Source organism: Spodoptera frugiperda, chromosome 25 (assembly GCF_023101765.2).
Source record: "Spodoptera frugiperda isolate SF20-4 chromosome 25, AGI-APGP_CSIRO_Sfru_2.0, whole genome shotgun sequence".
Lineage (NCBI taxonomy): Eukaryota > Metazoa > Arthropoda > Insecta > Lepidoptera > Noctuidae > Spodoptera > Spodoptera frugiperda.
Genome location: NC_064236.1, coordinates 5103307 through 5129362, shown reverse-complemented (window position 1 = coordinate 5129362; position 26056 = coordinate 5103307). Strand labels below are relative to the sequence as shown.

General features: G+C 36.9%; 2 protein-coding genes across 8 annotated transcripts in view; both read left to right on the top strand.

Moving 5' to 3' along the window:
* LOC118262048 (activated Cdc42 kinase-like) overlaps nt 1-25957 on the top strand; it is a 46046-nt gene extending 20089 nt beyond the window's left edge. For 2 of the 7 annotated variants that reach the window (XM_035573184.2, XM_035573153.2), the window contains 17 exons: nt 4933-5001; nt 5765-5851; nt 13533-13567; nt 13722-13748; nt 14036-14074; nt 15261-15320; nt 15401-15454; nt 15771-15815; nt 16486-16524; nt 18454-18579; nt 18820-18944; nt 21875-21930; nt 22360-22550; nt 22624-22663; nt 22753-23125; nt 23404-23525; nt 25699-25957. In XM_035573184.2, coding sequence (XP_035429077.2) covers nt 4933-5001; nt 5765-5851; nt 13533-13567; nt 13722-13748; nt 14036-14074; nt 15261-15320; nt 15401-15454; nt 15771-15815; nt 16486-16524; nt 18454-18579; nt 18820-18944; nt 21875-21930; nt 22360-22550; nt 22624-22663; nt 22753-23125; nt 23404-23525; nt 25699-25884 — 1674 coding nt within the window. In that variant the 3' untranslated portion in view covers nt 25885-25957. The remainder of the gene's footprint in view (nt 1-4932; nt 5002-5764; nt 5852-13532; nt 13568-13721; nt 13749-14035; nt 14075-15260; nt 15321-15400; nt 15455-15770; nt 15816-16485; nt 16525-18453; nt 18580-18819; nt 18945-21874; nt 21931-22359; nt 22551-22623; nt 22664-22752; nt 23126-23403; nt 23526-25698) is intronic. The other 5 variants (XM_050704580.1, XM_035573193.2, XM_035573176.2 and 2 more) reach the window with 4 other exon arrangements.
* Nucleotides 6291-7999, top strand: LOC126912455 (uncharacterized). Its single transcript, XM_050704581.1, has 2 exons — nt 6291-7481; nt 7850-7999. The coding sequence occupies exons 1-2, from the start codon at nt 6519-6521 to the stop codon at nt 7853-7855; spliced, it is 969 nt and encodes a 322-aa protein (XP_050560538.1). The 5' UTR covers nt 6291-6518; the 3' UTR covers nt 7856-7999.
* Nucleotides 25958-26056: the final 99 nt, after the last annotated feature.

The following is a 26056-nucleotide window of genomic DNA, read 5'->3' as shown; positions in this document are numbered from 1 at the left end:
TTTCTAACTAAGGCAAGTAACTAACTAACCACCTCGTTATTAGTTTAGTAATGATGTAGGTACTTACATTGTACAATGAACATGTCTTGTATGACTGATTGCTATTTAAGGACAAATTAAGAAATTGGTAATATTATATAAAAACAAGTAGAGGAATTGCCCTCCTCTTCTTTTTGGGTGTCTAATTGGGGTGCTAATGTGGATGGTAGGTACATAGAGCAGTGATTATTGATTTTGTACTTTCACGCGTTGTATGTTTGGTTTTGTAATAAATAGGGACAAGGTCAGTAACGTGATGTGAGGTGAGGTCAAGCCTAGCTTTACCTAAATATCAAAAAAATGGAATAGAAGTTGCAAAGAACTTAGAAAATCGGTTTATCGGTTTACTGTGTAGTTTTTGCTACCGATCTCGTCGCTCGCTGTCGAGAGCAAAGCGAGAGCCGTCTTTGTGTTCTTATGTCGGACAAAGAATTGTAAAATTTTATATTCAGAAATTTTACATATTTTTTACATGGCGTGTTTTGTAGTGATGACTATAGGCTTGATTGATTTTAAATTGGTTTTGGATAGGTTGTAGGTTTGATGACAAATGTATCTTTCGTATATTATTGTTTTTGTAAAAACGTTGCCAAAAACTAGGATTTTCTCCTAAGTCATGGTCACGGTCGTCGTCGCGTTTACAAACATACAAGTATACACATGACCCTCAGATCCGTAACATAATTTTGTGGATCACACAAAGAGTTGCTCCGTGCGAGAATTGGAACCGATACACTTTGCAGGACAGTTGGTTGCCCAATCACAGTTACAACCGTGTAGTTGGGTGATATTGATATCATTTTACTATTTCGAGGAAATAAAGTAAGGAACAATCACTCATATCTACATAACGTCAATTCCGTAACAATTTTCATGGCTTTTGAAGGTTTAGTGGCCTATACTAGATTTTCATATCACGCTGAAATTCAATACCTAACTAATATGTGATATATGCCTACTACTGCAATTAATGGCAATATTGGAGTTCGCAAACTAATATTGGAGTAAGATCGTTTAAAATTGAAACGGCCTTATTTACCTACACGGTGTAATGTTAGTCGTGGTATAAGATGAGTTGACCAAGTATCGTATTCATCAAATGAATGAAATTATCGCTTAGAAATCTAATTAGAAAGAGCTGAAGTAACTTAACGTTACTCTTTTTTAGGGAAAATAGTGGTATACAAGTTCCTATTAACACAACTTGGTAGTCACGAGTCTTCGTTTGTGCGACAGTCGCAGTTACTTATAGCAGTCGTTTTAGTTTGTAATTTAACTCCAGAATTGACTTTTTCTTTTTTTATTATTAATGCGCAAAGCACGTTTGGATGAATCTGCGTTATTTTTAACTGACATTACGAATTGCATTCTATAGGCAAAGGGATTTGAAGAAATACACCCACCTTTCGCTAGTTAATGTGGGTGTTGAAGTTCTTATTGCCGTATTATTAGGTACTGCCTTGATGCTTGTATTGTGAACGAGCAACGAGGTCTCGGATTAAAATCCCGCAATGAGAATAGTATTGCCTACGTCTTCGGGTAGTGAAAACGTATTACGATACATTACAATTCAAATGCAAGTAAACCATTCGATTTAAGAATCATATAAAATGTTATTGTCGCTCGATCCGTCAGTCGCACACAATACACCAGAGGAAAGTATTGCAACCTTCATATTTGCCGACCAGCGCGCAGCGGAGTAGAAAATATTCACAGAATGACATACCGCCGTACCTGCAATAAAATATTTTATCGGTGCAAGCGTGTGGAGCATGTACAGTGTAAAGGCATGCCTATCGCGGTCGGATGATACCTACGTTAGCTTGTTTAGATTTTCCAGTTTATTTTTAGCGTCGCGTCACAAGGGCAATGTTGACTGACCCAAACGTGGAAGTGGGCCACCCCCTCTAACCCGCTGTGATCTATTGATTGATCACGATGCAAATGGCAATACAAATTTACAAGGATCTGCATATTTTCTTTGACATTTCCCTCTAACTCAGATTGCTTTCGCTTCTTTGATGTACTTCGCGCAGGTTTTATTACTTTCTATTTCCAGGTCGGACTAACGTTTATTGGATTCTAGACTTTGAAATGCTTTTTCATAAACTTGATATGACAAAGAATTATATTGTCGAGGTCCGTATTGCCCAAACGGAAAGAGTAGATGTAAAGGCGCATTTATGAAGGCGTGTAACTCACGTACTCTATGTTATGAGTACCATGTTTGAGTGCTCTTCAATAAAATTATGAGGTTGTAATTAATACAATGTTGTTAGTACATGTTTTTAGTACAACGATAACAAATCGACTGTCTATTCTATATTAACATCAATTACACAATGCTATAATCGGTACCGAAATATGAGATGTGCCGCAGGTACATATGAAATACCATTTACCGTAGAAAAGGAAGCAATTTACAGGAACAGTGCAGCTATTATACTTTCGCAAACGCTTTAATTTACTCGATCCCGAAAACTCTTGCTCTTTCGTGTGTGCTTGGACTTTTCGTCCAAGTCATGCAGTAATTTAAATCTCAATTCGTACCGTTTTGTGGAAATCGCCGCTTTTAATTTGCACTGAGTTAATATTTACGCAGCGGAGTTTTCGTATTTTTGAAGTTTGCCTTGTTGAGTACATAAACTTTAATGCCTTTCGCTTTAAAGGCAAGTTATATTACGACCACCATATGAACTATAACTACTTTTACTACTATTTGTTGAAGTATTTTGTCGATGATGATTCCGCAAAAGTAGGTCATCTGTGTTCAAAGGTCTCCCGATAGGCAAACCACATTAGTCAGTCAACTAGATAGTTGTAAGGGTTGAACATATAACTGTAATACGTTTGCGTCCTTGTTTAGTTCGCTTAGAAATAACAACCAAATGAAGTCTGTACCTCACTGTTACATCTTAATAGATGTACAGAAGCAAAAATTTAACGAGAGTCAAAACGTGTCCGGCTCAACCTGAAGGTTAGCGCGGGCTCACAAGAAACTGGCGTGGAACAACGGTTGCGTTGTGTTTCGCCAGGTGAGTGAGTTTACTAGAAGCCCACCACTTATTCTCCCGTCTGAGGCCGGTAACTCTTCTGGTGTCGCTGGGTCTCATGACTGTAAGCACTGTGCAGTGGGTAAACCCACTTCGTTCGTTTCGTTCGTTCGGGGAATAGTAGGTACTTGTGTCTGTTTTTTGTTTGATATTTCGAGTAGATTGCAACAATGTCGACCAAAAGCTTTAACAATTAAAATGTTACCTTCACTTTTGTATGAAGTAAAGCGCTTATATTCCATCTGCACAAAAGGCTTTGTTGACAATAGCATTTAAATACAAATTTGGCTTTTCTAGGAAATATAATTTCTCCGGCCTTGCAATCAATATTGTAATGATGTTACAAACTATTCTATCTAGGTGCTAATGGAACTAAATATTACATGTATTAATGCATTTATTGACTGCCTCGTTGGTTGGTTGGTTGGTCGCAAGTGCGACTGCCGAACGAACAAGGGGTCTCGGGTTCGATTCCCGGGTCGGGCAAAGTATTACTGGGCTTTTTTCGGTTTTTCGAAAATTTCTCAGTAGTAGCACGGAGTCTGGAATTGTGTTCAGTATGTGGCAATAGGCTCACCCCCTATTACATGGGACTTATAACACAAATGGTGAAAAGTGGGTGTACATTGTATAGCGGCATTACGTGTCGTAATGAGCACCTCTGCCTACCCCTTCGGGGATAAAAGGCGTGACGTTGCATTCATTCATTAATGCATTTATTGTCGACGCTTTGCGAGCGAGCCGACCTCCTGCAGCAGAAGGCAAGGCTCACGAGAATGACGTGTGGGTCAGAAGTCCGATCAACTTTTTTGCAATAACGGCACGACCCAACCTACAGTATCACTATAGTAATTTATACTAGTACTGAGAATTCCCATACCTTTACAATTCGGATTCTTTAATCGGATTATATTTTTACGGGGAAAATAATGGTATTGAAAGTTGTAAGTTTTCGATAGTATCTACCTCCAGAATATTAAATGAAAATCTTTTATTAACTAGTAGCTTTTTTACAAATTAATAATTTCTTTGTTGTTCAGACTGAATAATGTCTGAAGGTCAAATTATTTTAGTAACTTATTACAGCTAAATTATCTTATTTATTTGAAGGTGCTTTGGACTAATGTGTAGAGCTAAAGCGCGCAATCTTTTTGTGCGCTTTTGACACACCTATCTTAAAAGTCTATATACATCTATATATCTAAGTCTACACAACTTGTACAAAGTATGATTCGGTTTCATTATAAAATTCGCAATGAGTCTACCAAACAGGGTACCTAAAGTCTTGTGTATGAAAAAAAATTGCTTATTTCCTGAAGTATCTAGCATAAATTGACTAAATATACTCTGTCAGGTGACTCAAAAGCGATCAAAGCGCACCGCTCGGTAGTGACGAGAACTGTCGAGCTCTTTTACCTTTGTTAATTTTATTTTACAAGTCACTGCGTACCTTTGACATTTAATATTTGCAACGAAAGCGGTGCACATTTTACTTACAGAATTTTGTTATTTAATCAGAAAAGTACCTAGTCTCTATTTCTCTATAAGTGGTTGTCTTTCATTTTGTTTCTATGCGATGTTTTAGAATAAATATGTATTGACCTGTACGACCTATTAATACTCTATTTATGCCGTGTTCGTAGACATTGAAAATTAAATACTATATATAGATCCATATAATTCTTTTTGCCGCCAGGGGGGTGAGGGGGTAAAATTTTCGCAACAAAAATCTCAGTACAATTCCACCCGCTCTCAGTGATGGTTGCCATCGCTGTTTCATCTAAGTATTACTTGTTGATTTTAGTTGTAGTCGCTTAGTACTCTCTTCTTGTTGTTACAGGAAGGTACTGCTGCGTCGCTGTCCAAGTCAGAGCGCCTCGCGTTAAGACCGGAGAGTTTGGAGGTACTGGTGAGTATATTTTTAAGGATTCTTATTTATTAAAATTTTGTTGGAAATATTTTTAACTTATGATTATTTTGGTTCATTTATTATCGGAGCTAATTAACTAGATTTTCTTTGAAATAAATTTAGTTTCCGTGGATTTTGCCGACTTTAACTTTGAGTTTCAATTTCTTTTCGTGTAACCTGTAGTGGTACTCTACCCTCTTCTTCCAGCTGTAGTAGGTGCTCAGTAGTCTTGCTTGTGACTTCTTAGTTACTGGGTAAGCAGATATGGCCTTATTGATTACTGGTACCGATGGAACACTAATTTTAGAAAATTTTGCCTACTTTGAGCCATGTACTTACTTTTGTGTCTGCTTGACTAGTGATACTATGGGTTCAGTTTAGTGTTGTTGTAAGGCTAATAGGGCACATATTTTGAATTAGATCCGAGTTTTTAGATATGATCGATAAGTTGTGGGGGTATAGGGATCGCAGGAAGGGGTGCGTTGTTATATAAGGTGTATAGAAGTACTGTGAGATGTGCACATTTTCTTTCTATAGTTACCTAGTTGTGTGTATATTTGGTCCATTATCCTGACTTTGTACTCTTTCTGAGTGTATAGCAAAGAAGCTGGATTTGCTCGGTCTTGTTATTATCTTCTTGGTGGCTTGTCTCATATCACAATACAGTCATATACAACACAATTGTAGTCCTGGTGTTAGGAATACTAGGTGTAATGTTGTTCCTTATGTTCGTCATTTCTCATGATATTTTTATCTTTTTCAGAAAAGCACCACTGATTTCAGCCAAAGTTTGCTTGATGAGTTAGATTCGATGTTTAAGAATCTAGAGACACGTAAAAAGGAGGATACAGTAAGTGTATTGTTTTTCTCGTTGTTTTTCTTTATCTATTTTCGGCTACCTACTCAGACATCTTATACATAATAAAATTGATTTACGAATAAAAAATATTTTTCTTAGTTAAGTACTTTTTCTCAAGAGGGTACAACGTTTTCTTCAAGGCGTTGCGAAATAATATTTCTCTGTTTGCAAAACAATTCCATAGCAATGCGAACAAATTGACGTCAAAGTGGTTTTCTACTTTGTGTGGATTCTAAATCGTTTTATAACTTATTTTATTTAAACTTTATAATGAAAAATCCTTCAAGTAAGGCGGACTTGAAGCTTACCGACAAATGGTATTCTCTACCAGTTATCTTTATGCAATAATTTCTACGTAGGTACAGATTAACTGCCGAGGCTATACGTGAAATAGAGGATTTAGTACCTGGAAAACAAAATGGAAATATTTCTAATATTTTACTTTTAACATAGTGTAGTGTAAGCGCATAATCTGTGTACAACATCAGTTGTCTATGTCAGTTGTCAACGTGAATTGTCAAGGGCAGTTTTTCAATTATACCGAGCTACAAATGGGCTGTGTGTTTTATTGTGAGCTTCCCCAGTACTAAATACTATAGTGGCGACGAGGACAATTAGTTACGGTTTTGCGTGCGCATTCAATCTACAGTGTGTCACAATGTCGATTGGTAAAATCAAAGAGTTCGACATGCGGTCGGGGTTATGGACGTCTTATATGGACAGACTTGAGATGTACTTCAAGGTGAACAAGGTCTCGGACGAAATGAAGTTACCGACGATGATTGCTAGTATGGGGGATGAAGCTTACGAGTTGCTGGTTAATCTCGCTAGTCCAAACAAGCCTTCGGAATTATCTTTCGTACAAGCTGGTGATTTGATGCAACAACACTTACAACCGCCGCCATCTTCGTTAGCGGAAAGATACCGATTTCGACAGAAACGGCAAGGTGCTACGGAGGATGTGGCCACATACGTAGCGGAACTGAAGAAATTGTCGCGGAATTGTAAGTTCAACACCAATTTGAACGAAAACTTACGCGACCAATTTATCTGCGGGCTGCGCAGTGACGTCATTCGGCAGCGGTTATTCGCTGAAAATGACACCATAAATTTTGCGGAGGCGGTCAAGTTGGCGTGTTCGTTAGAAGCAGCGGAGAGGGACGCAGCTGTGGTTGAGGGGAAAGGAGCATCAGAGGCGAGGAGTACGTGCTCGGTCCATGCGCTAGAAAAGTGCGCGGGGCGTGTCGGACAAGGACGCGGGCGCAGAGTTGGCGGAGCGGGACCGGTAGCACCGACAGCTAGAGGCCGCACGCGGCCGGTCAATGTCAGGATGACGGGCTCAGCCGGGTCGGTGAACGCAGGCTGCGCAGCATGCGGGGCGGCGAATCACGATTTTGACAGGTGCCGCTATCGGAACTTTGTGTGCAGCAAATGTCAAAATGTGGGTCACTTGCGGCGGGTGTGTCCTGAGTGGAAAGGTCGAAGGTCGCAGGAAAACAATGACGGTCAAGAAAAAGCGATTAGGCGCGGATTTCATTTCGGAGATCTCGACTACGGGACCAGTGATGAAGAAGGGGTTATCGAAGATCTAAATCTCATGGCATTAAATAATTATAAGGCGGTGAGTTTACCCATTCTTATAGATAACATTCCAATTGTAATGGAGATAGACACTGGCACAGCCATTTCGTGTATAAATAAAAATGTATATGATTTGTATTTTGACCATTTGCCTATTAAAAATGATAATACTATCCTAAAATTTTATGATGGCTCGAAAATAAAGCCCTTGGGTATAATTAAACCGTCAGTGTGTTATGATGCCATAGAAAAACAATTAGAATTATTTGTCATTGAGAATGGTACCACATCTTTGATTGGGAGACAGTGGTTGGCAGAATTACAAATAGATATTCCAAAGTTTCAGTGTAATTTTATCAGGAAGGATGACAAACAAATTGATATTGTGTTGTGTAAATTACTTGACAGGTATAAAGAACTGTTCAGTGGAGGGCTGGGACGGTACAGGGGGGGCAAGGCAACACTGCGGGTGCGTGAGGGCGCGGAACCCGTATTTCACCGAGCACGGCCCCTGCCGTATGCACTCCGTGAGCGCGTCGACGCTGAGCTCGATGCGATGCTGCGCACCGGCGTCATCGAGCCGGTGGACAGCTCGGACTGGGCTTCTCCGCTGGTGCCTGTTAATAAGGCTGACGGTACGTTACGTATTTGTGCGGACTACAAGTCTACTTTAAACCCCGTTTTGCTGGTCGATCGTTACCCACTTCCTAGAATTGATGATGTTTTGGTAGGGTTAAATGGAGCTCAATATTTAAGCAAAATAGATTTATCTAATGCTTACAATCAGATTGTGTTGGATGATTCCAAAAAGTTTACTGTCATTAACACACACCGAGGGTTATTTCGATACAATAGGTTAGTTTTTGGCTTAGCATCTAGCGTAGGAATTTTCCAACGCATTATGACAAATTTATTACAGGGCATTCCGCATGTGCAAGCGTTTCTTGATGACATCATCATAGGAGGTCAGACTAGAACGGAGCATTTACAGGCCCTTGAGGCTGTTTTGAAGCGTTTAGCTGACAACGGATTAAAGTTAAGGAAGGATAAATGTGTTTTCTTGGTAGACAATGTTAAATATTTGGGGTATGTGATATCAAAAGATGGAATTAAAGCGGATACTTCTAAGATTGATGCTATTCTTAAGATTGAAGCTCCTACCAATGTAACAGAATTACGTTCGTTCCTAGGTATGATTAACTTTTACGCAAGATTTACTAGAAATCTTAGTTCCTTACTAGCTCCTTTGCATAGTTTACTGCGGAAGGAGATTCCATGGAAATGGGACAGTGAGTGCGAGCGCGCATTCGGAGAAGTCAAAAGAGCGTTAGTCAGTAGCGAGGTGTTAGCTCACTACGATCCTAGGAAACCGGTTATCGTGACGTGTGATGCGAGCGCGCGGGGTATTGGAGGGGTATTGGCGCAGCGCGGGGTGCGGGGCGAGCGCCCAGTGGCGTATGCGTCGCGTGCCCTCACTGCTGCGGAGAAAAATTATTCTCAAATACACCGCGAAGCTTTAGCTATTATTTTCTGTGTAAAGAAATTCCATCAATATTTATACGGACGAAAATTTACATTACGCACTGACCATAAACCGTTGGTTTCTATCTTTGGCCCTAATGCCGGGATACCGACTATGACCGCGAGTAGGATGCAGAGGTGGGCCGTCATTTTGTCTGCTTATGACTACGATATAGAATACATTAAAACTAACGAAAACTGTGCGGACGGCCTATCGCGGTTGCCGATCAATACTACTAAACAAGAAAGTGACGTAATTCCGGAACAGACATATTTACACTTTGCACAAGAAGCGTTATTATTGGATAATAAACAAATAAAAACATTTACATTGAAGGATGCCATTCTGAGTAGGGTTTTATCGTTTATACGGGACGGTTGGCCCGAAGTGTGTAGTATAGTAGGTATGCAACCTTATTTTAATAGGAAGTCGGAATTATACGAGGAATTAGGATGTGTTATGTGGGGGCATAGGGTTGTAATTCCTGATGGTTGCCGAGATAAAGTGTTAAAATTAATACATGAGCCGCACATGGGGATAGTTAAATCCAAAGCCATAGCACGTAGCTACGTGTGGTGGCCCGGCATCGACGAGGCGGTGGAGCGCGAGTGCCGCGCGTGCGCCACCTGCGCCCAGCATGCGGACGCGCCCCCCAGCGCATCCCCACGGCTCTGGCCCTGGCCTCACCGCCCATGGACTAGGCTCCATTTAGATTTTATGGGCCCCATCGGAGGTAGATTGTATTTGGTCGTAGTAGACTCCATGTCAAAATGGTTAGAAGTTTTTTTGGTTCCTAATACGTCAGCTCGAAGTACTATTTCTAAGCTTAGTGAACTATGGAGTAGGTTTGGCGTTCCTAGGCAGATAGTGACAGATAACGGTCCACCATTTACAAGTAGTGAATTTGCCACCTCTTTACAGGGTGACGGGGTGGAACACGTATTTACAGCCCCTTATCATCCCGCGTCAAATGGGGCGGCGGAGAACGCAGTCAGGACCCTAAAGAAGGTTATTAAAAAGGCTATAGCTGAGAACAAAAATATAGAATTGACCTTGAATAATTTCTTACTACATTACCGTAATACCGAACATTGTTCTACGGGAGAAAGTCCGGCGATATTACTGATGGGCAGACGTTTAAGGACTAGGTTAGACGCGTTGAAACCAGATAGGGAAGGCAAGGTTCGTGAGTCGCAGCAGCGGCAGGTTAGGGGTAAAGGTGGGGTGAGTAGAGAAGTAGGAGTAGGTGACGATGTTTGGTACCGTCAGTATCTAAAGGCAGAAAAATGGCAACCAGGATCTGTGATTAAGTCAACAGGAACTAATGATTATAAAATTCTTGACGATAAGGGTAACGTTCACCATAGACATCTCGACCAGCTAAAGCGTAGAACGAGGAGTTCGCTTGTAGTCCCCACAGGTACGAGACCGTCTTCCGTGGACCCTCAGACTTTGGAGCCTGATATCCAGGCGGAGATCCCATCTGAGCGGACCGTAGTTCGAGGCGAGCAGCTGGGTGAGCCCGGGGGTAAGATAGGTACCAATACAGAGTCCGTTGAGGATTTAGGCATGCCAATCAGTGAGGACTTTACCACGCCTCCTACCACCCCAGTACCGACCCAGCCACGTCCCGTTCGGAGTTGTCGAGTGGGTAAAACCATAAACTATAAGTATTCTTAAGTTAATCATAATTTGTTAGATATTAAGTTGGTAATAAGTTAGAGAGGGGTAATTGTTGTAATTCTTAATTAAGTGGGGAGGGATGTAGTGTAAGCGCATAATCTGTGTACAACATCAGTTGTCTATGTCAGTTGTCAACGTGAATTGTCAAGGGCAGTTTTTATTATACCGAGCTACAAATGGGCTGTGTGTTTTATTGTGAGCTTCCCCAGTACTAAATACTATAGATAGTATCGTATAAATATTTTCGTTGTTATTTTATGAAAATGCGCTGAACCGGAGCCGTTATTGGATAAACGGCATAACGTCTCACTGAGTACTAGATTTGCGCTGTTGCACGTAAATTCCAACGTGTGACAAATTGGATACACGTGCATATTGGGAATATCAACAGAAGCTGAGGTGAAATGTCATGGAGTATGAGCATGATATGCATATAGTAGCCAACATAAATCAAGCCATATTTACTGCAATTATTTTAGAAATAAAATCAATATCAGCCATTGTTTCCCTGATAATACCGGCTAGCGAGGCCACATATTGTATTATTGCATGGAAAACTATTGTGTGAATTACAAGCATAATAGAATGTGTTACGTGGTTACGCGGGATACATGTGGGCGGAATGCAATGTATTCATTTAAATTCACAGCCGGGGAACTTAATGAAGGATTTGTAGTGTCAAATTAAATCTACATATGCTCGCGTTTTGCCAGCCGACCGTGCACTTTCGAAAGTACTTGAACATTTCCGACCACGTCCCTTAATTCAATTTATGGGGGAGTACGTGGACGTACATTTCGAATGACCTCTGCACCGACCAACTGCGACCTCGACTATTAATTGCCCGTTTGTGGATGGTTTCATATTTAGAACATGCTGCAACTTTACATCAAATATCTATTATGTCACTGACATTTTATGTCATTATGAGACAGTTGAGAGATTAGGTTTTAGATTAGTATTGGTTATTAAGCCAGTTCATTGTTACATCAAAGTGATAAAAATACTTCTCAAGTTATTAGTCTTTGAACACAATGAAATTAAACGCAGCCATTTTTCCTAGGTAATTTGAAACACAAAAGACTACGCTTTAGTTAACAGTTTAGAAGGTAACTTTAGAGCTCGTCATGCGCATGACACCTCCTCCAATGAATTTTAAAGTAAGTCAGTTTAGTTGTGTAAAGGTATTTTGGTTTTTATTACAAGTTAGTAGGTAATTTGAATTTCATTTGAAAAGTAACTGTTCGTTCGCATTCTCACGGAATAAATGATTTTTGACTGGGACTCTGTATTAAGTGTAGGTCATAGGTAGTGGCCATATGGTCACTATCGACTATCAACTGACGATAACTACTAACATAGTAGTTTGCTGATTTTGAGCTAGTTTACCTTCTACAAACAACCAAATATTTTTACTGTTTCAAGTATTTGTAAGTCTTACAAGTTGTGCCATAGTTTATGTGTAGAGATTAATATCAAATTTCCTTAAGCAGGAAGAATCTTTCAGAAGCCGAAGTTGCTTAGAACTTTACCATTGTTTAGATATCGGCTTATAAGATCCAAGAAGGATTATTAATAGACTCAGGAATTTCTAGAGATCATAGTTGTAAGTTTATAGTTTGTTGAACAATTGTGAGTATTAGCTTTCATATTGAAGTTTGCATTATAGTGCATCGGTATTATATGTTTCTGGTAAATGCAGATTATTCGAAGCAATAATATAAAGCTTAGCAAGCTTTATTGGACTAAAGTGGAATTATTATGAGGAAACATTTAATATTACCTATTTATTTCTTAGAATCGGTTTTAATATGACCGCGTTTGGCTTATTTCGTGGGATAGGTAGATTAGAGGCATTATTTATTTTTCTCTGTATTAGGTACGACTGTCGTGGTAACTCGGAGGCTTATGACGTTAGCTCCTCATGCACGAGGGTGCGGGTTCGAAACCTACCAACGGCAAGTACCAATGTGACTTCTTCCGAGTTATCTTCGCACAGCAAAACTGTGGAATGAGCTGTCATCGGCGGTATTTCCGAACCGATACGACCTTCAAACCTTCAAGAAAAGAGCATACTCCTTTTTAAAAGGCCGGCAACGCACCTGTGACTCCTCTGGTGTTGCGGGTGTCCATGGGTGGCGCTGATCGCTTACCATTAGATGACTCGTCTGCTCGTTTGCCACCTATTCCATAAAAAAGCTATATGTGCTTTCTAAGATTATTTAGACACCACTGACAAACGGTTACCTGGGCTAATAACTTTTAATTATAAATTTTGAAATCGCCAACCCACATTTATCAAGTGTGGTGATTAATGCTCAAACCTTATCCATGCGAAAAGAAGCTTTGGTTACCAGTGGCCACTGAAAGGTTGTTTTGTGATGTGATGCGACTACACGTCTATCGTAGAATAGATAGATATACCATTTTCTATTTTAACTTTAGTGGGCCGTTTCACGGCGTTTTTCCAAATATTGAACGTTGCCATGTTGACGAATAGTTCGGAGTAACATGTTTGTATTTTACTGACTGTTCGTTTAATAACTTTTAGAGAATACCTAGTTCGATTTATTGCGAGTAGACGATGAAAAATATGCTTTGAAACTTAGGATTGGATGGAGCTACTGCTAATTGCTAAGATAATATTTTATAATAAGCTTAAGCTTAAGCTATAATAAGCTTATAAAATATTATCTTAGCTTATAAAAGCTTAAGCTTATTATTCGATTTTTTTTATGTAAAGAGAAGGTTTTAAGTTTGTTGTTATCTTCAGTAGCTAGGATTTAAATATTACTCGGTGAAATTGGAAAGCAAATGAAGTATAGCATAGTTATTGAAAATATTCTGTTTGATCTCATATGTAATGTTGCTTTCTTGTATTTTCAGGGGGTGCCATCCAGACTACCGGAACCTAGCACGAGGTAAATATCTCTATTACTACTATCTTTTATTTATTGCAATACCATTAGAACAGGTAAGTCTTCGCTGATTAGTATCAAATGCGTACGAATTTTTGGACCAAATATAATCGATTTGAGAGAGTTGGACTAAAGTAGAGTTCTTTATTGCAAGCAGCTCTGGTATTAGGGACTATATGCGGCCGTAAGTATTACCTATGATAAAGATTTTTTTACGGATTTATATCATGAAGGAAATACATAACCGTGGCGCACCGTGTCGTGGCGTGCTAGAGCATTTAGGTACTATATATTTGTGGTGTCGTAGCGGCCCGGAGATTCAGCACGCCCTCTTCTTATACTTGTGGGTGTTATATTTTATAGGCTGTTGATGATGATAATGATGTTTTGGTGGTCACGACACGACGCGCTACGGTAATGTATTTCTGCCTTAAAACTTACACGTTTATTTTAATTCCATTGCATGCAAAGGTATCGACGATACCAAAGAATACCGGACGAGGAAAGAGCGTATGTAACTCCTGAATGAATGTGCCTGATCAAGCAAAGTATTAACATATACTTTTCTTGATCAAAACGTCATTAAATAAATGTCTAGTCAAAAAATGTACTGTGAACATTTTGAGGCTGTTTTTAATAAGATAATGTAACATTTTTTGATATGTGTATTGTGTATTACTGTTCTTACGCTATTCGTGTACTTATTTTTTTTTTTACTTATACTTATACTCAATAAATGTATACCTAATTAAATGATTGGACAAGGCGTTGGTTGTGTGTTTTTTATTTTATGTTCTAAGCATTGATACTGTTTTCAGTTCTTGTTTAAATGATCTAGATGATTAGTTGTTTTGTCATTGGTGTTGAATTAAATGTTTTTTGTTAATGATGTGTAAGTTAAGTACTTTACCGTGGCGGCAGTCATAGATGTTTTTTGTTCGCTGAGATGATGTTTAGCGCTTGGACCCCGCGGGTTCCCGGTCTCCTATTTCTGCGCTACCGGGAACTTATTGTTTAGCTACTGTCTTCTACAACTACTACCCTATCCTCCTGCCAAGTACCAGCATGTAAGGTGAAATAATTTTCAAGGCATCTCGTACAATCAATAAGTAAGTGACATTTGAGTATATTATTCATTATTATGTTATTAACTTTGTTTCTACGCGAGTGAGTGGTATATGCAACAACTTATAATCCAATGTTTAATTATTTTCATTCGATTTTCGGGTTAAAGTTGAAAATTAGATTGAAAGAAAGTAGTAAGTAACCAGGCGGCTACTACAATAAATAAAGAAAATGCACTCATCGCTATATGCAGCTTGTTGGTCGTACCAAAAGTGGTATATAATAAAATGGGTGTGGCCAACTTTACATGTAAAAGCTAAATATTAACAAAGGCAGTATAGTTTTCTATTATTCTATTTTTGAAATATACATTCACATTCCATTTGCAGCCACTGATACATGCGATATTGTAAATGCAAATAAACATCACATAGTTCGCAGAAAAAGTAGCATTCAGTAGCAAAAAAGGAACATTATTTTTCACCTCTATCCATTGTCGTGATTGCTATGTTAAAAAATAGACGCTTTATTCGTTAGCGCTTTGATTGGATAGTGTAGTGTTATGAATGATACGTTTTCGATTTAAATTATGCTATAGACAGTAATGTATGTATCTATTTTTTATGGCCAGTACTCGAAGCCGACGGTCCAGATCCCTTTCTGACGGAATATCGGCTTTACAACGCCTCAGGTAAACAAAATCAAATGATATAAGTATGATATTGGTATTTAGCTACATATACATATTGATATGTATTTTGTTTGAAACAGTCCTAACAGTCCGGACACAGAGGTCCAGGAATCATCAACGTCCCATGACGATATGTATGTAAACCTCACACATCAGACACATAAGTTTTGTTTCCTATCTTTAAGTTACATATTGTTTTATAAATATATACCTTTTTGTTTTCCTACCATTTTAATTTGTCTTAAAACTATCTATTATGCACTTTATCCTATAGCTATTAAAGTTTAGAATAAGCGACAAGGGAACCGCTTTAGCACTCCAAACATTACAATATCTACACCCACACTATTTATTATTTTATTGCTTTAAGTAAGTTTTATAGAATTCTATATTTGTAAGAATTATAGGCGATAAGACTCAATTGGTAATAATCAATTTTTTTGCATGCAGCACTCGTCTCCCCGAAAATGAGAGCCTATTAGCCGAATCAAAGCCGTATGTGATTTTACATTAATTCACTACAGTTTAACATAATTGGGATGTTTCCAAATAGTAAAAAAAACGTTTGTTTAAGAAATATTAGCAATTTCCTTATTTTATCTGATAATTTGTCTATTTAATTCGATTATTAGGTAGTTAAATATAATATATCAATGGTCATGTAATTGGTCAAATAAAGCTTAAGAGTGCTTTTCTATCAGAGATGATCAATGCTAACGTTGCTGCCGATGCGTTTGGCTTTTACCAGTCATATTCATTGGTACACATAGCTTAGCATTGGTGGAAACGGACTCAGCTAAGCTATGTTTTTTTTTATATGAAAACCTACTAACGATCCATCGCACACTCGAGCTGCGTATCTTGCTCGCATCGCAACATATCTTAGTATCGGTGGGAACGGTCATATAATTTCACAGGTTAGCTATAACTTCTTCGTAGCAAAGCTACATAGCACATCTCTGTTGGAAAAGCACCTTAATTGTGGGATAAATAAATATACTAATTTATTATTTATGTCAGTTTTGACAAGGAAACATCCCGATACTGTTATTTATTGTTGTTGTTATAAACATTATTTAATTACAAATATTGTAAAACCTTTTACTTGTTTTAAACTCTATGTCAACATAGTTAAGTTTTATTTTTGTTGGACGCTGCTCTAAAGAATTTCGGAAGAGAATATGGAAGAAAAGCCGCCAGATTTGTACGTACTACAACTGTATAGTGTATAAAATAATAATAGGCTAGTTTCCTACTAGTCAAATTCAATACATTTTTTGAAACGTCCAAAACGATATTTTCTATAAACTTTGTATGAAATATTCTATTATCCTTTCGCTACCGACGTGGTTTTTTTGTCACACTAGTACCGACGTAGGGCCTGAGAGGCCGCATAAATAACACTGAGTTTTGTAAAAGATATATATAATAATACTTCAAATTATAGGTCAAACTGTTAATTTGGGATTTACAAATAAAAGAAATTACATTTTTAGTAATAATTTTTAATAAACTTTGAAATTATAACACTTTCAATCTTTGGTGCCATTTTAACTAAAAAATTACAAGCCTACAAAAAAAAATCTAAAATAACAATATATGACTTCTTAGGAACCGTAAATTATATTTTTCTTAAATTTATGGGTTATTAGATACATAAAAAAAAAACAAATGTATTTGGTATTCCAGAAATAAAAAAAATGTCCAATATCAAAGTTACAACCAGGACACACTTGTTTGGCGCACTGTAAACAAACATATTTCTTGCATGAGTAACATTGATATGTGAATTTTTTATTTCGTTTAGGTGGACAAGATGCACCTCAAAAATCAAAATAGAAAAGTATGTACTTTTCTTATTTTTTCTTCGTTTGCCTCATACTGAACTAAATCTGGCATATCTGAACCGAGTATTCTATTTATTTGAATTTATATGAAAATAAGGTCTTTTGGAATAGTGTTGTATATCTGTAGGTAAACTATGTTTACCCCTCGATGTCCCAGATACATCCATTATTTCTATTAACAGTTTGATTTCTGAAATTAAGCACTTTATTTTGATCATAGCTCAAACAAAAAACTAACGTTAGTACCGACGTTGGGCCTGAGAGGCCGCGTCGTTATTTTAAATCGACATAACTTACCAAAACAGTATTCACCGGTACTTTTACCACACTTGACGACGTCGGTGCAACTAAACTCGCAGCTACTGATGAACACAGGTCTCTTCTGCGCTGGGAAGGGGTAAAACTAACAACTTGTCTATCCGCCACGGCCTCACAGGCCCCACGTCGGTTTGTTGCACGGTTGGTGCGGTGGCTGGGCAACTGGCTGCCGCGCAACGGGTAGCGGGTTCGATTCCCGCACGGAGCAACTCTTTGTGTGATCCACAAATTGTTGTTTCGGGTCTGGTTGTCATGTGTATGCGAACTTGTATGTTTGTAAACGCACCCACGACACAGGAGAAAAGCCTAGTGTGGGGCTAGAGTGTGATTATTTTTGAATATTTTGTTGTGTTGAAAAGTTGTAATAATTTATTTTTGACTGAGGAAACTACCCTAATTATGTCTACATAATATATTTGATTTCCAATTGTTTATGTATAACAGAAATACTAGCTGCTGTTTTTGTGATTCTATGTATCACCTTTACATAATAAATCAGTAAGAAGACGTTGGTCAAAATGTCTTGGAACGATATTAAATTCCCACCATCCTAATTTAGAAACTATTCGTTGTTGTAATTATTATAATATTAAAAATGTTACCATAATCGTGTATACAGTTATTATTATCAGATATTATGGTCAACTAAAATCATGTCTGTGTTAAATAATTCTTGCATTCATGTTTTACCATAAAACATGTAACAAAAGCTGTACGTCTCTGTAAGAAATACGGCAAATTTGCCAATAGATGGCGCTGTTCACGTGCACAGCAACTTTTCATATTATGATTTTCGATTTTATATCACAATAATAAAGTTAAAAATACAGTAAAAAGTACTACATTTATAACTAATGAATGTTGTATGAGTATGGTGTAAAAAATGTTTTGTTAATGAAATGAACTAATTTACTTATGTATTGGATATGTAGGCTGTAGTGAATAAATAAGTATGTTTTGCTCTACAGGCCACATACACTAACTAAGAGCGAGCGTAAGAAGGGCTTCTCCACTACTACTATGAAACCGATGTCTGCTCACGACGAGCGGAACCTGGATACAGCTATTGCGATGGCTAACGAAATCACTTCCAAGTAAGTACCTACCTTTTATCTATCTATGTTACTTTTGCCCGCGGCTTCGGACGTGATAATCTATACTAATATAACACGAGCACGCGTTTGGCGCTCTCATTGATTGGTTCATTCGAGCCCGGCCAATCAGAGCGCCGAACGTACTCTCGTTTCATTTTCGTTCAACGTAAAGTAAACTCGTACTAAGGAACTCTTATAGTCTGATAACAACTTCAAATTAACTCTAAATTGTTTCCATAGGTCCATGAATGACTTGGAAGAGAAAACTCCGCATTCGCCAAGCGAGCGGAAATTCAACTTTCGCTTTGGGCGATCGGGTCATCATAGCAATCAAAATCAGGAACCCGAGAGGGAACAATCTACGGGTAATTATATAATAAATTATTTAATATAAAATAATAATCATTAATCTTCCTAAACTATAGACGCCAAATCACTACAAGGGATGAATCTCTTGGCGTCTGCCTGTATGCTTTTGATGCTAGCAAACCTTGCTTTCAAAAGCGAGTTAGCTATTATCCCCATATTTAGGGAACGGCTTGGGGATTGCCGATAATTTTAAGGATGTTGCTGCTCGTTTGTTTGGGGTCGGTCGCAGTTTTGCAATGTACCAGTGTCCCCTGGTACATCATCAGCATCTTTACTGCTTCCGAAATGATAATGCTTGTCCTGTCGAGCCTGATTGTAAGCTTCTTGTGAACTGGTTCTTGTTTTTAGGTAATAACAGTCTGTTAGCTTGTTTTTGTTTCATTGTAGAGGTCCAACCAGCTTCGCCCGAGTACATTACCTGATGTTCTTAGTTAACGTGTCGATGTCCATTCGCTTCATCATTCGCAAGTTATGTCTGCATAAACATTTTTTTGGTCACGTACCTAATCAAGTCGTTATTTTTCGCGATATTGAGTTCATCAAATGTCATATCATATTGTTCACAACAGTTTTTGAGAAGGCACAAATTCGACCAAGACAGCCAGTTGCAACGAGTTGAAGATTGACTTGGATTTTTAGTTTTTGTCTTAGTGATTGTTTCCTTATTTAGTTTATTTCTTAAGATTTTATATATAGTAACACAATAATGTTCACATATATTTTGTAACTTGCAGTACAAAGATTAAAGGATGGCGTAAAAGCCTTGATACTGTGCGGTAAGTCGTATAAAACTAGAGAACTGATTTATGGCGTTTTTCGAGGGATGGCTCAATCAATCATTTCATTGGAAATGCATTATAATTATTTCGAATTGGCCAATTTTTTTTTTCAAGGACATGAGTTGTTGAAGAATAGTGCCATTCTGACATTTGTTTAACAACTTATTCATTCCTAAATTGAAGTCAAAATTGTTATAATCATCATATATATATAATCTTGGCTATAGTTTGTGTGTTCGCTCACCACTCCTTTTAGATAAATGTGTTCGTAGAATATCGATCGATGTTGGCTGTAATCGTTTCAACCATCCAATATTTCAGGGACAATGAACAACTTTCTCAATACATTTGTGTTATTCGAATTCATTCAAGAAATATCACTATCGATAATTTCTATCTCATTGCCCTATATTCCTCAAAGGAATAGGGAGGAGTATAAAGTGAATATTAATCTAACACCCACTTAATTTGATTATAGATACATAAATTCCTTAATAAATTTTTTGATTATGGTATTTAAACTGAGGTCTCACAATTTGACTTACATCATATGTATATCCATCGTACTTTTTTAAATAAATAGGCTTACTCCCTATTACTAGGGACTTGTAACACAAATGGTGAAAAGTGGATGTACATTATGTTGCGGCATTACGTGCCGTAATATGCACGTCTGCCTACCTCTTCGGGGATAAAAGGCGTGACGTTGCATTGCATTTTTAATTAAACTTTATGGTCACATTTAATAAGTACAAGTTAAAATTAAATATGAACGAATAATTAATGGGTGGTATTGATAAGGTCCCAATGTAAAACAGAAGTGCCCACCTCTAAAGTAGTTCTTGACTAATTTTTTTCTTTCTCTAAAGATTTCCGTAGCTTTGTTATTCAATGTTCTTATTTATTGATACAATTGGCAAAACACTCTTGTTATTAGTTTCAAAATTTAAATTGTTAAATTATTTTGCAAAATTCTATAAACGACTTTTCTATATTTATTTATTACCGCTGCGTTATTTTAATTCGCGATCATGGTGAGTTTCAGATGTGTTTTCGTTTTCAATTAGCTCGAACCTTTTTTCGATTCCTAGATGTTTCTTTTGTCAGAAAATAGACTTTTTTATATCTAGTGTTGGAGAAGTTGAATCTTATGTAGTAGTAATTAGGCATGAATTTGTCTGAATGTGGATTATTAAGTTATTTTCCACATTCATAGGTATTTACATAGTTACACTATGGTTTTGCGTTTTCTTTCTCCTTAGTTGTTGTTCTTGGTTCATTGAAATTGAAATTACTGATTTTTGAAGCTTGTATGCCCATTAAACCAATACTGGTATTGAGAAACAGTTAATATGACATATATTTGAACCTTTTCCTAACAGAATTGATGTATTCACGTTATACAAAAAGGGAATGAGTTGTCATAATTTCTGTGTCAACTTGGTTTGATGGCTAGCGATGTTGTATTCTTTAGCGCCTAATTACAGTGTAGTATGCTCCCCAGTAGTATAAAAAGCCATGTTAGTAACTGTTGTATGTGATTTAGCGGCTACTATAGGTCTTACAGTACTCTGCATCACGGAGATGGGGTAAGTTACTATGTATATTAACACGTGTTATGGCACAGAAGAAGATTGCCTGATATTGTAAACCAAAGGTCGCAATGTATGGATAACTACACAGGGTTTGTGATATTCTAGAAGTTTGGTTCCCAGGATATCTGTTAACAAAAATTTTCTTCAGTAGATACAATTTACTATCGACCATCTTCAATATAAAAATTATGTTTTCTTTTGTTATAAAAATGTTATTTGATGCATATACATTTCTCTTCAATTGTCATTCAAATTCATATTTTTCGTTCGTACCATTTTAAGTCTCGTTTCCACTTAGCAACTTAACATGTCGAGTGTCATGTCGAGTATATATATAAGCTATGATTTCACCAAAAACAACTTGTCGCCTAAGAAACTATTGTTGCGACGTTTGATGTCCAAATACTTAATGCAACATGTTGAGTATTACGTGCCTGTTGCTTAGTAGAAACGTGCCGTTTTGATACTTGAACCCATTACAATTGTACACATGTAATATCATCACATGTATTGTGTCATCACGTGTGTTCTAAACGTTTATTTTTTTCATAGGCTTCCAGCCGCGCAGAAATTTCTCCGAAGAGGCGAAGAGTGTTCCTGACCTAGCCGTACGTCTAATATGGTTTTATTTAATTTTAATATACCCTTTTATCTTTTTATCATCACAAAAGCAGACAGAGACAAACTTCGGATAATCACTTTTAATCAGGTAGGATAAAAAGTATCCTATCACCCAAGTTAACTCTGTCTGTATGCCATATGTATGGGCAAACATCCAAACAAACGAATTTGACATTTATAATGTGAAGTGTTACCGAGAAATGATCAAAAATCGAATAAACCCCAACAACTTGACTAATAGATCGATTTTCCCATTGTACGATACATACTACTTTTGAATCATGTATTATTTATTATTTTTGAACCATCTTTTTTATTATTTTTGTACCATCTATCTAATCGAACACGGGACTTCGACCATTTTTCTATTTATGAGTTATTTCATTTAATTAATTTATTTGTCATATATATTACAGGCCAGTTTGACTGAAGAGTCAAAACTGGCCTATACTAGCTTGATTGAAGAGCCAACACCTTCTACTTCGCTGATGACACAGATAGCAAAAGAGGCAGGCGGGATCCTTAAGGCAGCGACGATCCCGAAGCCCGCCCGGACCACCTTGGTCCAGTTTAACAGCAGAACTGTTGGTTCTCCGCACCATACAAGGTATTTGTTGTTACCAGAATTATTTTCGTAAAATTTTATCTAAATAATAATACTATAATAAATACTATTTCAGATTACCTATTAGCGAGCGGCACACAGAAGACACAACCTTTGTAAGTTTGGAACTTGTAAAACTTTATCCATAATTTATTTAATATTTTTTTTATGATTCTTTTTATTGCTTCTTTTTTACTGTCCACAGAATGTATTACCATTACCCCCTCGCACGACTAAACCAAAACTGGTCGATAAGCCGCGTCACGTGCGCCGATATCCACTAAAATTAATCGAAGAGCCGAAGCCTGTGACTGTACCCCAACAGCGACCCCTGAATATATACCAGAACACTAAAACACATTCGAAAGACACCACAAAACCTGACGAATGTAAATCAGAGGATGTGGTTGACACTGCGAAGGATACAAACCCATTCATAAGTACACCCGGCACGAGTGGCGCCAATCCATTTGGATGTTATTTGGACAACGAGCACGATGATGACGAAACCGAACTAGATCTACATGTAGAAAGCGACACGGACAGCGAGGAAGAGACCCATACTAAATTAGCAAAAGGTACCATATTACTTTTTTTAACACTACCTCTCGTAACCCCTCATTGCGTATCCATAGAGAGTAAATCAATGAGTTATGGTCGTCAGTCTCTTGACATAGAGGTGAGTCTATTGCCATATACAACACACCATTTCGCATTTCTTGTTACTACCGAAAACTCGAGGATCTCAATTAACGAGGCGTTCCTGTATCATAATACTTACTACTTTTTATATTACCTACTATGTTACGTGGTTATAAAAAGTTCTGCCATTTAATTTCCACTGCCACTCTTGCAGAAAGTAAAGATCACGTCTCGGTCGAGGATCTGCTGGAGTTTGCTGATCAGAAGCCGTGCGGCCGACAACGCGGGGTAGAGTCCGACGAAGTTAGGATCATGAGCAAAGTGCTCAAAGATGAGGTAACTTTACTCTACTAAATAAAACGTTTCTGTAATGAATTTGCATGTGTATACGGTAACTTTGAGAATAACAGTTAGGTATATACTGTATTTGCACTAACACTAACAGCTATGACACTTATATAATTATATAACACTATTGCTAATGTTACGGTAATCAAATATTTATTAACCAATTTCTTTGACGAATAATAGCATCAACTGCAATATTTTATTGATAACTCGTAAGCTACAAGAAGAGTGAACAAAATTCGAAACTTTTCGGAGCGTATTAAGAAGTGCCAGCGACTTCATGCACACAAAAAGGAAATTTGTATTCATCGACTTTTTTACATTTTATCATTACACGCGGTTGGTGCTTGATATTCACTTTAGAACAATATTTCAAATAGCGTATTAGAGTTATGCATGTAGTTTAAAAGCAAATAATAAACAAATTAAACTCATAAAATATTGTTATAATAAAAACTAATATCAGTCGTTTAACATACTAATCTTATAACTTGATGAACCAAATTAGTCATAGTGAGTTTTAATAAGAGAAAGTTGGAACGTTTATAAAATAAAATATTATTTTTATATTGGAAGGGATAAAATGGCAGATACTGTTCTCGTATTTAAATTCAATAGAGAATTGGCTAGCTACAGTGATTGGCCATCTGATCGGTTAGAAAATGGTTACTTACTTAAAAACGAATCCCCATCGTTATTTTGAGTCTGTGCAAATACAAAAAGGTATACACATAGTAGCAAATAGGTTTAATAGTGTATTAATTTTATAGTTTTATGCGGTACACAGACACCAACTACTGTCACCTTATAAAACAATTATACACTTACACTGATGCATTAAAACTAAATGTAAAAGAACTATTTTTAATACTATTTACAAAATTATGAAGAACATAAGATATCTAATACAAATAATAGTAATAATTGAACGGGAAATACACGGATACGATTTAGTAACAATTTAACTTAAATACTTGAATGTAATATTGAAAGTTGTTGGTAAGTGAAAAAAGTAAGAATTAAAATAAAAAAAAATTACGTGTTTATTAAAAAAACGCCATCTAGTTGTATAACTTTATAATATTCGTTGTCATCCAAATCGTAAGTGAGAAAATTAACATAGTTGCTGAACTAGATGTATTGCCATTGTTTATTTTAAATAGCGGCATTTAGGCAGTTTGATGTCGTAGTAGTTTGTGCAATTAGCCAAATTATTTAGTAAATATGTATGCAGGTTATAAAATAAGGATTGTTTCAATACAGGGATTAGAGGAACAGTACAGGGTTGTAGTAAATTATATGCTTAATTGTTACTATTAGTCAGGGTCAGTTACCATTCAATGGTCTCGGTACTAAAACAATCTATATTTTCTTCCCTGCATACCAAATGACTTAGTACATTACATAGTTATTCTTTTTATAAGGCCTGGTTAGATTGAAATGACTTTATTTTTTAAATATTAGCCTTTTTTATTTTTCTACATATTATGCATGCTATCTCTTTATTATTAACTCCCTACTAATTTTATTACTTATCATTGATATTATAATACTATAGTTGTCTATTTTACGTCCCATTATTTTTGCATGCGTTGAATGTTAACTGAAATTATTAATGGATAGTTTTGGTCTACATTTTAGTTTATGCTTCTATCCTATATCTTTCAACTATCTCTCGCAATATCTTGAGATAAAACTGTAGTTATATTGTTGCTAACTGCACAAAGCGAACAATTTTCGTATTGATTGAAAAATTAAGCTAAGCGCCTTTAATCACTTGTTGAGGGTGCGAAATACGAACATTTAAACATTTTATTTCTTATAATATCAAATTCTTCCGAACATTGGACACGAATCATAAATAATTATAACTATTACATTTTGAGTGAAGAAACTATGAATATTAATCGCTAACGATAAAATATTACATACTCATCTATCTTTTTAGTTGATTTTGTTTTACTGTACCTTCTTACTATTTGCCTAATTTGACTGAAATGATTTATTTGTTCAAGAGTACAACACCCCGATATTATTTGGTCCAAACTTTATGTTGGTAGTTACAATATATGTCCCCTGTGAAGTAGTAAGCTTCTGCCTTACATGTTCAGCACGTTAGTTGATATGGAACGAGTGTAATATAAGCTGTTCTTGGTCTTAGGCTAGTCAGGAGCTGTGTTTGGAGGCACTGGAGCTGAGCGGCTGGAACGTTCACAATGCGATCAAATTAGTTCGCGTCAAGGTCTCGGTCGGCACAGACGTGTCCTTCGACAAGTGCCACGAACAACTGCAGAAAACGAACGGAGATATCGTCAAAGCTGTCTCCATGATGGTCTCCCTCGAATAACTAACTTAACATTAAAGGATTTCAAGAGGAAATCATGGAATTATTAAATTAATTAAATCTAAATCGAGAGAAATGTGTCTTTTCTTTTATTTTTACCTTTTTTCCTGTGAAGATCGGCGGCTACAAGGTGATGTTATTATTTTTTTTATTTTACTTCAAGGCGATATAATTG